The 16263-nt window shown below is 46.7% G+C and overlaps 1 protein-coding gene across 2 annotated transcripts in view; it reads left to right on the top strand.

Moving 5' to 3' along the window:
* Positions 1–14331, top strand: part of NCAPD3 (non-SMC condensin II complex subunit D3) — a 63607-nt gene extending 49276 nt beyond the window's left edge. For both annotated transcript variants that reach the window (XM_087875670.1, XM_087875669.1), the window contains exons 26-35: positions 644–777; positions 1869–2068; positions 3241–3351; positions 4425–4604; positions 7669–7820; positions 7993–8120; positions 9140–9217; positions 11964–12038; positions 12154–12214; positions 13259–14331. In XM_087875670.1, coding sequence (XP_087731796.1) covers positions 644–777; positions 1869–2068; positions 3241–3351; positions 4425–4604; positions 7669–7820; positions 7993–8120; positions 9140–9217; positions 11964–12038; positions 12154–12214; positions 13259–13367 — 1228 coding nt within the window. In that variant the 3' untranslated portion in view covers positions 13368–14331. The remainder of the gene's footprint in view (positions 1–643; positions 778–1868; positions 2069–3240; positions 3352–4424; positions 4605–7668; positions 7821–7992; positions 8121–9139; positions 9218–11963; positions 12039–12153; positions 12215–13258) is intronic.
* The last annotated feature ends 1932 nt before the right edge of the window (positions 14332–16263 follow it).

Below are 16263 nucleotides of genomic sequence, written 5' to 3'. Positions count from 1 at the left end.
ATGTTTTTGCCCTCCCCAGGCCCCAGGAGCACTCTGCAGGCCTCCGAAATCCTCTGCAGACCTTGTTTTCACAAAAACGGGGGCCTGCAGAGTGCTCCTGGGGGCTGGGGAGGGCAAAACCGTCCCCGTTTTCACGAAAAACGGGAGCATTTTTGGACTCCCAAACTCCCCCATGTGTCGCATTTTTGCCCTCCCCAATCCCCAGGAGCACTCTGCAGGCCTCCCAAACCCTCGGCAGGATCCATTTTTGCAAAAAACGGGCCTGTTTATGGCAAAAACGGGACGTGCAGGATGAGGTTTTGGGAGGCCAAAAATGGCTGATTCGGTGTATAAGACGCACCAACATTTCCACCCTCTTTTGGGGGGGGTGCATCTTACATTCCGAAAAGTATGGTACATTCCCTCCCCGTGCATTTAATTATTTTCTCCTGCCTTTCTATGAACAATTACAAGGGCTGGTTGTTTCAGAAAAAAATTCACTTGGGGAGAGCCTCAGGTTCAGTTGTCCAGCTGTCAGGTGTATTTTCCCCACAACTCCACCTTAACAATCCTCAGGGGCCTCTCTCTCCGGCCATGAGTGAATGCAGGGAGTGGCTCTTTGCGTGTCTTGCTCAACTCCTGGATTTTGTTTCTCTTGCAACAGGGAGAAGAACCTCTTTTCCCTGAAGGGCAAAGCCAACAAAGGGCCCCGGATGCAGATCTACAAGTTCCTCCTGGAGCATTTTACCGACGAACAGCGATTCAACATCACCTCCAAAATTAGCCAGAACGTCCTGGGTATGGCTGAAGTTTTAAAGCAGGGATCCCCAACCCCTGAGTCGTGGCCTATTTGCAACCGGGCCACGGGCCACTGCATACGCACTTGCACTCAAGCTGTGTGTACATGCCGGTTTGTGCTGCCCGGTTCCCTCTCCTCCCTCAAGCTGGGCTGCCAACCTGCAAAAGATGGGGACTGTGCTATTCAGCAGGTTCTGACAGGTTCTGGAGAACCGGTAGCGGAAATTTTGAGTAATTCGAAGAACCGGCAAATACCACCTCTGGCTGGCCCCAGAGTGGGGTGGGAATGGAGATTTTGCAATATCCTTCCCCCCAGGAGTGAGGAGGGAATGGGGATTTTGCAGTATCCTTCCCCCAGGAGTGGGGAGGGAATGGGGATTTTTTATTATCCTTCCCCCAGGAGTGAGGAGGGAATGGGGATTTTGCAATATCCTTCCCCTGGAGTGGGATGGGAATGGGGATTTTGCAATATCCTTCCCCTGGAGTGGGGAGGGCATGTGGATTTTGCAATTTCCTTCCCCCAGGAGTGGGGTGGAAATGGAGATTTTGCAGCATCCTTCCCCTGGAGTGGGGTGGGAATGGAGATTTTGCAGTATCCTTTTCTCCATCATCTAGGTAAAGGGTGTCAAACTCAATTTCATTGAGAACTATATCAGGGTTGTATTTGACCTTGGGGGGCCAGGGTGGGCGTGGCCAGGGTGCATGTGGCCAACTCAACGTCACGCGTATCAGGGGTGCCTGTGGCGGTCCGAGCGCTCTGCCAGCGAAAACGGGCTCCCGAGCTCCGTTTTCGGCTGCAACGGCCTCCTGCAACCCTCCACCAGTGAAAATGGAGCTCAGGAGGACCCGCTCCGTTTTTGCTGGCAGAGGCACCACAGGCTGGTCCTTTGCTGTTTCCAGGGCAGCCCCGTGGACCAGATCTAAGCACCCCCGGGCCTTGAGTTTGACACCTCTGCTCTAGGTCATGGTCATCCCAAAGGTGTTTTTCCAAGAGGCAACTGGACTCTCTGGTTACTATTATTCCTTCTCATCCAAGAAAGCTTCTCAGCATTTCATATTCTCCCTTTCCTTTCTCCAAAAATTGATGGCAGCCTGCTTTGTGGACGGCGTCCTCCCGCTCAATATGGAAGCCAGCCAGCTGCTCTCGGATACCTTTGAGATCTTGAGCTGCAAAGAGATCAAGCTCTCGGCCATGAGATCCAGACCAGAAGAAGACATCCAACCGGAAGAAGATGAATTGGCCATGGCCAATGCCGTCATGCAGGTGGCCCAGAAGAAGCTCATTTCACAAGTGAGTCTTAAAAATAGCGCCGCCTGGAGTAGGTTGTTCCCTTTTTTACTTGCCCCAGAACAAAATAATTGGCAGTTTCAGTGGGAAGAGACCAGAGGTGGGTCTCAGCAGGTTCTGACCAGTTCTGGAGAACCGGTAGCGGAAATTTTGAGTAGTTCGGAGAACCGGTAGTAAAAATTCTGACTGGCTCCGCCCCCATCTAGTCTCTGCCTCCCAAGTCCCAGCTGATTAGGAAGAAATGGGGATTTTGCAGTATCCTTCCCCTGGATTGGGGAGGGAATGGAGATTTTACAGTATCCTTCCCCCGCCACGCCCACCAAGCCACGCCCACCAGGCCATGCCGCACCCACCAAGCCACACCCACACAACCGGTAGTAAAAAAAAATTGAAACCCACCGCTGGAACAGAGACGCCTCACTTCCCATCTTGCTCGTCATGCTACAAGTCACCATTATTGGAAACGTTCTCATTTTTCATTTTTTTATTACTTTATAATATAGCATACAACGAAATGCAAAAATAAATAGTAGAAGTTTGGAAAGGGAAGGGGAAGGTGGGGGAAAGCAAGGGGAAAAAAGGAAAAAAATAAAGGCATTGACTTCCAACTCCATTTGGTGGAGTAGAATAAGGCATTAAGATCTAACCTCAGCTTTTTACTTTGACATAATAGTATAAACTAGCCATTTCTCTAAGAACAAATCTCTCTAATCGGTAAAACCCAAAACCAAAGTTTCATTTTTTTTTTTTCCCACCTCAAGCACAAAGTCCAGAAACGGTTTCCAAGTGATTCCCGGAAACGTTCTCAAATACTCAAAAGTTGATCCCATCTCTACGAAGGCTTTCCTCATTGTTTTTATTTCATCAAGCTGGCCTGGCCTAAATCTTCTCCTCTTTTAAATTTAAATTTTAAATACAAATTTTAATCTGTTTAATTATTGGGTATTTTAAAATTCAGCCAAATTATTCAATTCGTTTTAATCTATTTTAAATTTTGTATCTCTGGGTTTTATCTTCTGGCTGTTCCCCGCCCTGAGTCCTTCGGGAGAAGGGCGGTATAGAAATTTAATAAAATAAATAAAATAATAAATAAAATTGTGTGCGCTCTCCATTGTTTGGGGGTAGACAGCCTTCTTCGCCTAAACGTATCTCTCCGTGTTCCATCCGAATTCTAGGTCCAAAAGAAGAATTTCATCGAAAACGTCATCCCCATCATCACTTCGCTGAAGAGCTTGTTGGAGCAAAGCAAACTCCCAGCGTTGAAGGACCTCATGAGCTACCTCCGGGTAATCTTTCTCAGCCGGAGATACGCCATTAAAATTTGAGTCGGGGGGCAGCACGTTCCTGAAGCTCGTGGGAAATATTGCTATCCCATCTGGAGAGTGTGTGGTAGTGGCACGTTCCACGTTCCACCATGCAAGCCAAGTGTAGAGATAGTCAATCTGATTTAGCTAAGACAATACTTTATTTATTGGCGCCGTGCTTTGAATGCAGGCTAATTCTGCCAGCTGCCAGCAGTTCGATTCTCACCAGGCTCAAGGTTGACTCACCCTTCCATCCTTCCGAAGTCGGTAAAATGAGGACTCAGATTGTTGGGGGGCAAGATGCTGACTCTGTAAACCGCTTAGAGAGGGCTGTAAAAGCCCTGTGAAGCGGTATGTAAGTCTAAGTGCTTTTGCTTATAGAAGTGTTTTCAACTTTGGCAACTTCGTGGGTGAACTTCAACTCCCAGAATTCCCTAGTCACCTCACAGGGTTGTTGTTGTGGTGGTGGGGGAAGATAGGAGGAAGAAGGAGTCTTAGCTATGTTGGCTACCTTGAATTGTTCATAAAAATAATAAAGGCAGGATATATAAACTAAATAAATAAATAAATTGACTCAAATCAATCCAGAAAACTCAGGAGTGGGCTGCTGGGGGTTCGAAGGGGTTCGGGAGAACCTCTAGCTAAGATTCTGTGCAGTTCGGAGAATCCCCAAATCCCACTCCTGGCTGGCCCATCCTATCCCTCCCCTCCCAGGAGTCCCCACACAGCCCATTTTGGATGCAGGTAAGTGCAGGGCACACGGAGAGGGCAAAAAACGGGCCTACCAGAAGTTTGGAAACCTGGGGAGGCCGCTTTCGTCTTCCCGCAGGCTCGAGGAAAGCCTCTGGAGCCCGGGGAGGGCAAAAACACCCCATCCCCCCGCTGTGGTGCAGGAGGCTGACTAGGCCACGCCCACCATGGTCACGCCCACCCAGCAACCAGGCAGAGAACCCCTTGCTAAAATTTTTGAAACCCACCCCCGAGAAAACCCGACCAGCGATCCCCTTCCTGCCCTCTCCCAACTCTTTCGCTTTTATTTTTTTGCTTTCCTCCAGGAGGTGATGCAAGACTATCGCAACGAAATCAAGGAAGTCTTCGCCCTGGACAAGCAGCTGGCGGCCGAGCTGGAGTACGATATGAAGAAGTACGAGGAGCAGCTGGAGAGGGAGGCTGAGCAAGGCCAGGAGCTGAGCGTGGATCGCGTGGAAGGCCACAACACACCGATGGCCAGGCCGGTACGGATCTCCTGTTCGGCTGTGGTTCAAGTCCCATTGAGCCAGTGGTGAAATCTAAAATTTGTTACTACCGGTTCTGTTGGCGTGGCTTGGTGGTGGTGGGGATAATATGACTGGGTGGGAGTAGCCAATTGTTTTGTTTTTGTTTTTTTTACTTTTAAAACCATTTTTTCTACAACCTCTTCGGGGAAGAGGTTGTAAAAAAATGCTTTCAAAAGGCTCTGACGATCCCAGCTGAGTTGCCTGATCGGCAGAGGCTTTTTTTTCTTTTAAGTGCCTCTGCCGATCAGGCAACTCAGCTTGGATCGTCAGAGGCATTTAAAAGAAAAAAAGGGGTTTTTTTTCTTTTAAAAGCCTTTGACGATCCCAGCTGAGCCGCGCGATCATCAGAGGCTTTTTTTTTTTTTTAACTTTTTAAAGCATTTGTTCGGCGGAAGAAGTTGTAGAAAAAATGCTTTTAAAAGTAAAAATAAAAGCCTCTGATTATTGAGCGGCTCAGCTGGGCATAGGGGTGGGTGGGCAGGGATTTTTGCTACCGGTTCTCCGAACCACCCGCCTCCATCGCTACCAGATCGGGCGATCCAGTCCGAACTGGGAGCATTTCACCCCTGCATTGAGCTCACTTTGAAGCCATTAGAATTAAAGGCACTTTTTAAAAAGTTTTTCCCATGAAGTGGAGTGGGGCTTTATACAGTCAACTTACCGCCACCATTGAGCCCGTAATTTATGGTGCTACTAAGCAAGTGGGTCATGAAGTGAGTTTTGCCCCATTTTACGACTTTTCTTGCCACGGTTGTTAAGGGAACCTGGTTTCCCCATTGACTTTGTAGTATAGTCTTTATTGTCATTGTACGTCGTATATACAACGAAATTGGTTGTCGGAAGGTCGCAAAAGGGGATCTCGTGAGCAGGGATACTACGACTGTCCTAAATATGAACCAGTTGCCAATATCCTAATTTTGATCATGTGACCACGGGGATGTTGCAATGGCCGTAGGTGTGAACAGTCATTTATGTCAGTGTTGTGGCCCGTCAGCGGCCTGTGCAGATTGTAGCTGATTCCGACAGCAAGGAGGCTGGTGTGGTGCTGCGCCAGCAGCCTGTGCAGCTGGCGCTCGAGTCGGACAGTGAGGAGGCTGGAGAAGATGTGGTGCCAGAGGCGGGGATTCAGTCAGGGCCTTCAGAACCTCCAGAAGCTCCTTTAAGTGAAGAGGACGAAGAGGAGGAGCCTCTTCTCGATGCACGGGCGCGCAAAGCTGCCAAAAGGCAGGAGTGGCTCCTCAGGAGGAGGTTTCCTCGAGAGTAAGGCTTGGGGCTAATTGGCCACTCCCTTAGCCTATTTAAGGAGGAACGCCAACTGAAGCAATTTTCAGGGAACAACTTCGTTCACATACCTTCATGTCTTGTCTTGCTTATCTTATCAGCTTCCTGCAAATTGCTTCTGGGCATTCTGCCAACCATAGTAAGCTTTCAGTTATTATTCTTTGAATTCTTGGTCGCTGTTAATGCAGTTAATTAACAGACGTTGTAAAACACTGGTTTAGTTTAATCTGCTTCGCGTCTGGATTCTCTGCAAAATTGTTTCTGGGCTTTCTGCCAACTCTAGTAAGACTGTGATTACCTCATCTTAGAAATCTGGTAGGCTGTTAAGACAGTTTATTAACAGCCTTTGGTTGATAAAGACTAAGTTATTTGAGTAAAATAAAGCTTTGTATAGAGTTTGTGTGTGCTGCGCTCTCTGGGGTCCGTAGCTGGGGCAGAACAGTCAATGTCATTGTAACTTCGAACGGTCACTAAACAGGAACAGAGTTGGAAGGGACCTTGGAGGTCATCTAGTCCAACCCCCTGCTCATGCAGGAGACCTTCTAGGCCGCCTTTAGGTGTGAAAGCCAGCGAATGGCTGTAAGTCTAGGATTGCCTGCAGGGCATTGCAGCCGTGACTTCTGAAGGATTTCTCCCCTGAAGCCAGAGCAGGTCATCGGAGGCCAGAAAGCAGCTGTGCAGAGGCCATGGCATCTAGATTTGGCACATCTGGTTATAGCAGCTTTAGATTTCCTTCTCTTCTCTCCATTGTATTGGATTTTTTAAAAATTGTAATTTCCAGCCAGCATGTTTGGGGAATGATGGGAATTGTGCTCCAACATACCATATCCTGTTTCCAAAAATAAGACCCAACTGGAAAATAAGCCCTAGAGTGATTTTTCAGGATGCTCATAATATAAATATAAAGCATACTAAAAAGCAGAGATATCACCCTGCCAACAAAAGTGCGTATAGTCAAGGCTATGGTTTTCCCATATTTACTTCATGTGTTATCTATATATATAAAAGTGAAAACCACTCATACATTAATCACGAAATCTCCAGAACCGTAAAGCCTACAAACTTGAAATTTGCCGCGTATGTTCGTCTTGGCTTCTAAGTGCTCCCTAAGAAAGGATTTTTCGAAATGACCATCAGAGCATTAGTATTTCCTACATCATTATTAACATGCTCTGATGCTAAGGAGTTCTACTCCCACTCCCTATCTGAAGAGAAATCTGTTCCCAATGCAAAACACAAGCAGAGGAGAGGAGTTTCACTTTCAGTTTTACTTTCACAGCAGGAAGCAGCTTTACTACGGAATAGTTGAGCTAAGCCATGCCCAGCCTCCTTCCTGTCTCCTTGCTACACAGCAAATAATGTTTGAGTTTCCAAACACCCTTCAACCCGCTCACACACTGACAGGATGCTAGCCAGATGAGTACCAATGGATGCTGCGGGCTGGGACATTCTGCTCCCCCTCCACCTCTGTTCCAACTGCCAGTTGCATTATATTAACACACTCTGATGCTACGGAATTACCCATTCTACATTAAGTTTCAGGCTGTCAGTGTCAATTTATCAAGCCCGAGCACATAGTTTTGTAGCGAAGCACGGGCATCCAGCTAGTATTATATATAAAGAGAAGTTAACGAATCCTGATGAATCGGTTACCTGTGTGTGCTTTCTGGATTTGATTTCTGCAACAAACATACCACAATGGTCCTTTCAGCCCCTTTCTGTTTTCTCCTTTAAATAACAGCCTTCCACCTTGGGGAGGACTTCACATCCTCGGAATCAGATGGACGAGGTCTCTCCGCTTGCCCAAAGCAATTCTCCACCTCTGCGGTCTCCTCTCTCGGCCCTGCCTATGTTTACCGTTCCCGGGCCGGGAGCCACGAAGCAAAGACCCAGGTACCCTTCTGGACCCCTCCCCTTCCTTTTCAGCACGTGTTGCACGAAAACGCGCTTAATCTGTTTCCCACAGAGCATTTATAATACCAACTCCGCCACTCGGCAAGGGAGGCTTGAAGCTCCAAGGGTTGGGATGAAAGGGCCGGCCATGCTCTGTTTGTTCCCCTCGTAGGAATTTGTCCCTGAGTACTTTCGCCATCCTCAACTCCGCTAAGAAGGCCGCTGAGGCCATGAAAGTGAAGCGTGGCAGGAGCATGGGCACCAGGCTGGAATCTCTGGGGAGCGGACAAAGCGATAAAGGTAGGTTGCTCCCCAACCAGCTTGGTCTAGTGGTTAAGGCACCAGGCTAGAAAATGGGAGATGGGGGGTTCTAGTTCTGCCTTAGGCATGAAAGCCAGCTGGGTGACTTTGAGCTAATCACCAGGTGCCAGTGAATTCTAGTCCCAACTTCGGCCTGAAAGCCACTTGGGTGTCTTTGAGCTAATCACAAGGAGGTAGTGAATTCTAGTCCTACCTTAGGCATAAAAGCCATCTAGGTGACTTTGAGCTAATCACCAGGTGCCAGTGAATTCTAGTCCCATCATCGGCATGAAAGCCACTTGGGTGTCTTTGAGCTAATCACCAGGTACCAGGGAATTCTAGTCCTGCCTTAGGCATGAAAGCCAGCTGGGTGACTTTGAGCTAATCACCAGGTACCAGGGAATTCTAGTCCCGCCTTTGGCATGAAAGCCACTTGGGTGTCTTTGAGCTAATCACAAGGAGGTAGTGAATTCTAGTCCTACCTTAGGCATGAAAGCCAGCTGGGTGTCTTTGAGCCAATCACCAGGTACCAGGGAATTCTAGTCCCGCCTTCGGCATGAAAGCCACTTGGGTGTCTTTGAGCTAATCACTAGGAGGTAGTGAATTCTAGTCCTGTCTTAGGCATGAAAGCCAGCTGGGTGACTTTGAGCTAATCACCAGGTGCCAGTGAATTCTAGTCCCACCTTTGGCATGAAAGCCAGTTAGGTAACTTTGAGTCAACCATCAGGAGCCAGTGAATTCTAGTCCTTCCTTAGGTAAAAAAAACCATCTGGGTGAGTTTGAGCCAATCACTCTCTGTCCGCTGAACTCACGTCTCAGGGTTGTTTTCGTTGGGGAAATAGGGGGTGGAAGATATGTTGCATATGTTTCCTGCCTTGAGTTATTTGTAGAAATAATAAAGGCAGGATAGAAATCAATAAATCAATAAGTAAAGAGAGTGTAGAAAGCTAGGGGAGAGGGCTAACATACTGCGGATATTTTCTGAGGCTAACATTATCTTTTTCCCCCCTCCTTCTTAGCTTCCTTTTGCAGCCTGAACCGACCGTCTTCCATAACCAACGGACCCTTGGAAGGCCGCGCGATCAGTACTCCTGAACGTAAGTGTCTTTTTTTAAAAAAAAAAAAAATCCCTATTTTTGTTTGAAAGTCTCCTTGCTTGGAGGAAGGGCAGCTCGATTGCTCCCGAGATACTCTTAATTTGAGCATTGCCTTCCCAAACATATATCTCAATGCCACTGGCAGCCAGTTCGAAAAGGACAAGTGAGGTTTCAAATAGAATAACAGAGTTGGAAGGGACCTTGGAGGTCTTCTAGTCCAACCCCCTCCTTAGGCAGGAAACCCTCCACCACCTCAGACAAATGGTTATCCAACATCTTAAAAACTTCCAGTGTTGGAGCATTCACAACTTCTGGAGGCCAGTTGTTCCACTGATTAATTGTTCTAATTATCAGGAAATTTCTCCTTAGTTCTAAGTTGCTTCTCTGCTTGATTAGTTTCCACCCGTTGCTTCTTGTCCTGCCCTCAGGTGCTTTGGAGAATAGCTGGACTCCCTCTTCTTTGGGGCAGACCCTGAGATACTGGAACACTGCTATCATGTCCTCCCCCTCCCATATCATGTCTTCATATGTTTTAGCCTCCAGTCCCCTAATCATCTTTGTTGCTCTTCTCTGCACTCTTTCTAGTCTCAACATCTTTTTTACATCGTGGTGACCAAAACTGGATGCAGGATTCCAAGTGTGGCCTTACCAAGGCCTTATAAAGTGGTATTAACACTTCACATGATCTTGATTCTATCCCTCTGTGTATGTTGGCTTTTTTTTTTTTTTTAATTTGATTTATATGCCGCCCTTCTCCGAAGACTCAGGGCGGCTTACAATGTGCTCAGCAATAGCCTTCATCCTTTTGTATATTTATACAAAGTCAGCTTATTGCCCCCACAACTGGGTCCTCATTTCACCTACCTTAGAAAGGATGGAAGGCTGAGTCAACCTTGAGCCTTGGCGAGATTCGAACCTGCAGTAATTGCAGGCAGCTGGTCTTAATAACCAGCTTAATAACAGGGTGCCTTAGACCACTGTACTACCAAGGCTCTTGGTAGTACAGTGCTGCACACTGCTGGCTCATATTTAAATGGTTGGCCACTAGGACTCTACTCAAGGATGCCCTACCAGGTGCCTTTTCAATTAGCATTGTTTATAGTCACCCTTTGGAGTCGCACAATTCGTGACATTTTCAGGAATACATTTTAAAATGCTTACTTGGCATCCGAGCCGACATCTCTGCGGGTGTCCCAAAGCACTTCATGTTGTAATTGTAGTAACTAAAAGTGCAAATGGAACTTGCGGAAAACAAGCATATATAAATTGCAGCGGTGAGGTCACCGGGCCTTCAGATTCTGATGGCACCAAAGAGGAGTTTTGCATTTTTGGATGTTCAGTGGAGCTCATCACCATGTACAAACGGACCTAGCAAACAACTCAAAGTGGTGAGAAATATCTAGCATACTTTCCTTCTCCCACTTTCCCCGTAACAACTCTGAGCTGGGTTGGGCTGAGTGAGACTGATTGGTCCAATTTCAGCCAGCTGACTTTCAAGGCTAAGGCAGGATTAGAACCCACCGTCTCCTGCTTTTCTAGCCTGGTGCCTTCGCAACTAGACCAAACTGGCACTCTTAGATCATAATCTTTCTTAAATATGTGTTTAACTCCTCCTTTCCCCCTTTATTATTGTTAGCAATAGCACTTAGACTTATATACCGCTTCACAGTGCCTTACAACCCTCTCTAAGCGGTTTACAGGGTCAGCATATTTTCCCCCAACAATCTGGGTCCTCATTTTACCAACCTCGGAAGGATGGAAGGCTGAGTCAACCTTGAACCGGTCAGGATCGAATTGCTGGCAGTGGGCAGAGTTAGCAATAGCACTTAGACTTATATACCTCTTCATAGTACTTTACGGCCCTCTCTAAGCGGTTCACAGAATCGGCATCTTGCCCCCAACAATCTGGGTCCTCATTTTACCGACCTCAGGAGGATGGAAGGCTGAGTCAACCTTGAGCCGGTCAGGATCGAACTGCCGAACTGTGAGCAGAGTTAGCCCTGCAGCACTGCATTCTAACCATTGCACCACCACATGTGGTTGGCTGGTTAAGTGACCTTCCTTGGTGAAAAGGCCAAGTATAAATGTAATAACTGCAGAAAAAACGATTACTACCAACCCACCTTCCATTGAGGACCTGTATACTGCACAAGTCAAAAAGAAAATATTTATAGACCCCTCGCATCCTGGACATAAATTGTTTCAACGCCTACCCTCAAAACCATGCTATAGAGCACTGCACACCAGAACAACTAGACACAAGGACAGTTTTTTCCCCACATGCCATCACTCTGCTAAACAAATAATTCCCTCAACACTGTCAAACTATTCACTAAGGCTGCATTACTATTAGTATTAGTCTTCTCATCGTTCCTCTCACCCATCTCCTCCCACTTATGACTGCATAACTGTAACTTCTTGCTGTAGCCTTACGACTTATATTGATATTGTTTCCTAGTATGATTCGATTGCTTATTTTATTTTATTAGTTCAATTTATATGCCGCCTTTCTCCGAAGACTCCGGGCGGCATATTGTACCCTAGGACTATCATTAAGTGTTGTACCTTATGATCCTTGACGAATGTATCTTTTCTTTTTATGTACACTGAGAGCGTATGCACCAAAGAGAAATTCCTTGTGTGTCCAATCACACTTGGCCAATAATTAATTCTAATTCTAATTCTAATAAACATTGAGTTTTCCCTGTCAGCGTGCACTCAAGGTTGTGCATTTTTATTTTTCTAGAGTCCATTAACAACGTGACCTTCGGAGCCGGAGTCAGCCAAATTAGCTTGAACCTCACATCATCTTCTTGTAAAGGCAGGTGCAATTCCAACTTCGTTATTGTCTTTTTTTTTTCTTTTTTTTTTGGGAAAAACTAAGCGTGGAAAAAAAAGGCAACCTCACTATAATACCTCTTCTGTTCCTCCTGCAGTCAAAGAGGAGCCAGAAACCTCACAGGAACAGATCATTTGCTTGACCTCCCCAGATAAGTTGTGAGTATAAATGAAATTGTACGTGTCTTTTTGCACTGCCCTTCTTCCCCACGATCGGTGTGTGTGTGTGTGTGTGTGCCTAAGGGTGGGTTCCACTTTAAAAAGTAAAACTAAAAAGCCTTCCCCCATCTCATAATTCTTATTAACCCCAATTTTATATTTCTTTTAGCTATGCGGTCAATTTATGCTAGTTTTAGAGTATAATAGGATTAGCACTTAAGATTTATTTACTGCTTTACAGCCCTCTCTAAGCGGTTTAAAGAATCAGCCTATTGCCCCCAACAATCTGGGTCCTCATTTTACCCACCTCAGAAGGAGGGAAGGCTGAGTCAACCTTCCTCGTTAAAATCCAACGTGTAGATTTCGTTTCAAGGAGAGAGAGGGAGATTCTAAGAGCCATAAATGGCGCAGTGGTCAGAGTGCAGTACTGCAGGCTACTTCTGCTGACTGCCGGCTGCCTGCAATTTGGCAGTTTGAATCTCACCAGGCTCAAGGTTGACTCAGCCTTCCGTCCTTCCGCGGTCGGTAAAATGAGGACCCAGATTGTTGGGGGCAAGAGGCTGATTCTGTAAACCGCTTAGAAAGAGCTGTAAAGCACTGTGAAGCGGTATATAAGTGCTATTGCTATCTTCCTTCCTTCCTTCCTTCCTTCCTTCCTTCCTTCCTTCCTTCCTTCCTTCCTTCCTTCCTTCCTTCCTTCCTCCCTCCCTCCCTTCCTTCCTTCTTTCCTTCCTTTGCAATAGCACTTAGACTTATATATCACTTCACAGTGCTTTACAGCTCTTTCTAAGCGGTTTACAGAGTCAGCCTCTTGCCTCGAACAATCTGGGTCCTCATTTTACCCACCTCGGAAGGACGGAAGGCTGAGTCAACCTCGAGCCTGGTGAGATTTGAACTGCCCAATTGCAGGCAGCCGGCAATCAGCAGAAGTTAGCCTGCAGTACTGCACTCTAACCCACTGCGCCACCGCGGCTCATGATAGGTCTCCACAGGTTCTCCTCTTTCTTTCTTTTTTTTTTACTTCTTTTCTGCATTCTCTCGCAGGTTGCCCCAGCCTCCTCAATGGAAGGTGAATTCTCCAAGAAGAAGCAGTCCATCCAGTTTAAGTCTGCGGAGATCCAGCCGTAAAACGTCCCGACGACCAACGAAATGACTGTTTTCCTCCCCAGCAAGAATGCCTCTTGCCTTACAAGCAGAATCATGTTTCTAGAGCACTCTACGCACCTTTTGGAAGGTCATCGATTGATGCCTCCTAACTCTGTTTTTTATTCTCCCCGTGTCATGCTTGCTTGCTTTTATAATCGGTGTGCTATAAATAATCTGTTTAGTAGTACTGCAACTGGAAATAACCTATTTCTGCATGGCTAGACAAACCTCCCCCCACCCCCCTATATTTTGTTTGACACGTGGCTGTCCTCTGGAGTAATTGTGTTGATTGGGGTCCATGAAGCACTTATAGGTCTGGGACCAGCTTTGGCGATGGACACCTATTGGCCCACCGTTCTAAGTCTTTCCCGCAGCCAACGTCTAAGCACTAAGCTTAATTTCACATCCTCGTTTTGCATCGGTGGAAGGATGGCGAAATCTAAGGTCGTACGGAAGAAAGACGTCGTTCCATACGGCAGCGTCTCCGGTCTAGGCCAGACCATGCAAACGTGGGGAGAAGCTTGGGGTGGCGGAGGGGTGGGGGGTGGGGATGAGTCTCCTGGAAGGATTGCAGTGTTGAAATTTCACACCGTAATTCCTCCCCCATAAAAATGATTGCACAGTCATCAGTCTCTTGCAATTCAAGAGAATTGCAACCTCATAAATATCCCTGGAACTGAATCCATATCGTCTGCAGAGAAAAGGATGGCTGAGTCTCCCGAGAGCAGGGGTCTCCAACCTTGGTGACTTGAAGACTTGTGGACATCAACTCCCAGAAATCCTGAGGAATTCCGGGAGTTGAAGTGCCACAAGTCTTAAAAGTTGCCAAGTTTGGAGACCCCTGGCTAAACCATCATCACGTCAGGGACTATATGACTAGCTTAACTCTGGTGTGAGGATTATTTATTACATTCGTACCATGTCCTTAATTTTAACTATATACAGAATAAATACTTTTGCGAAACTCCAAATGCCACTGCTTGTTTTGAGTCAGAACTTCATGTCTCCTTTCATTCTTTTGTTAATCTCACTGGGAAAGAGCTTGAGGCCCAACAGGAAATGCTCGTCCAAGGGGCCCAATGAATTTGTGAAAATTTGAGAATTTTTTTTTCCTATACAGGGGGTTTATTTGAAGGAGGGGATGACAGACGTTGAGTTGTGTGGTGGTCCAAGCAATGTTTTGGGATGGAGATCAAAGCATTCTATGTAAACGTTGGATTTGTTTCCTTCCTATCATTGTCCCACTAGTGGGGTCCATGTTTGTTTAATCAACTGAGTTGATTGATTGGTTGAGGCAGGAATTGACTGGCCGGCTTGTACCCTGAGCTTGACATCATGAGCTGACAGTGACTGGCCTGTCAACCAGCTGACTTACATGCCTAAGAACTCATGATCTGGCGATTGGCCCAAAGTCATCCAGTCAGTTTTCATGCCTGAGATGGGACTAGAACTCACTGTCCCCTTGTGATTGGCCCAAAGTCATCCAGTCAGCTTTCACGCCTAAGGTGGGACTAGAACTTGCCGTCTCCTGGTGATTGGTCCAAAGTCACCCAGTCAGCTTTCATGCCTAAAATGGGACTAGAACTCCGCCTGTTGGTGATTGGCCCAAAGTTACCCAGTCAGCTTTCATGCCTAAGGTGGGACTAGAACTCACTGTCTCCTGGTGATTGGCCCAAAGTCACCCAGTCAGCTTCCATGCCTAAGGTGGGACTAGAACTCACCGTCTCCTGGTGATTGGCCCAAAGTCACCCAGTCAGCTTCCATGCCTAAGGTGGGACTAGAACTCACCGTCTCCTGGTGATTGGCCCAAAGTCATCCAGTCAGCTTTCATGCCTAAGGTGGGACTAGAACTCACCATCGCCTTCACCATTAAACCAAACTGGCACCCTATGTAAACATTGAATAAAAACTCATCTCCAGTTAGAATTATAGAGAAAATTATAGTACGGAAGGCTAGAACAAAGTTCCCTAGTCCAGCATTACCAAGGCTGCACCCAGCCTTAAATCCTCTGCAGTTTGTTGGTCCTTCAGAGTCCCTCTCGGAAATCTTTTAGGTTCCAAACATTTTCAAAGAGCGTACTTTAGGATTAATCCTTTCAAGAGCATCTTGTCAACTTCCCGGGTGTCCCCAGTTCTATTTCCATGTGGTCAAATTGGAATTTAGGCCAGCGCTTCATTTCAAGGAGACGCGGTGGCTAAGACGCTGAGCTTGTCAATGGAAAAGTCGACAGTTCAGCGGTTCGAATCCCTAGTGCCGCGTAATGGGGTGAGCTCCTGTTACTTGTCCCAGCTTCTGCCAACCTAGCAGTTCGAAAGCACGTAAAAAATGCAAGTAGAAAAATAGGGACCACCATTGGTGGGAAGGTAACAGCGTTCCATGCGCCTTTGGTGTTGAGTCATGCCGGCCACACGACCATTGAGACGTCTTCGGACAGCGCTGGCTCTTCGGCTTTGAAACAGAGATGAGCACCGCCCCCTAGAGTCGGGAACGACTAGCACATATGTGCGAGAGAATCCTTTTACCTGCATTTCTGACAGCAGGGACACGAGTCTCAAAAGCCATGTCTTTTCTCTCTTTTTCCTCTTGATATATCATGTACGTTTAAAGCAGGAAAATTTTGAAACCGTCTTTTGGAATCCAATCCACCTTTTCCAATTGTGCAACATCTGGGTACATGAAATATATTTTGGGGGGCGGGGAAAGAATTGCTTTACAAGGACTGCAATGAAGAGATGCATTGGCTCGGTTGACAAATATGTGGAAGGGAAAGCATCTTTTATTATTAACATACAGGTTGAAACCCTTTCTGGCAATTGCCTTCTATCTTCCTTCTACTTTCGCATTACAAAAGAAGAGTTTAAGACAGGGGTCAGCAACCTGCGGCTCCGGAGCCGAATGCGGC

Source organism: Pantherophis guttatus, chromosome 9 (genome assembly GCF_059756535.1).
Source record: "Pantherophis guttatus breed Tessera chromosome 9, ASM5975653v1, whole genome shotgun sequence".
Taxonomy (NCBI): domain Eukaryota; kingdom Metazoa; phylum Chordata; class Lepidosauria; order Squamata; family Colubridae; genus Pantherophis; species Pantherophis guttatus.
This window is presented reverse-complemented; position numbering and strand designations above follow the sequence as displayed.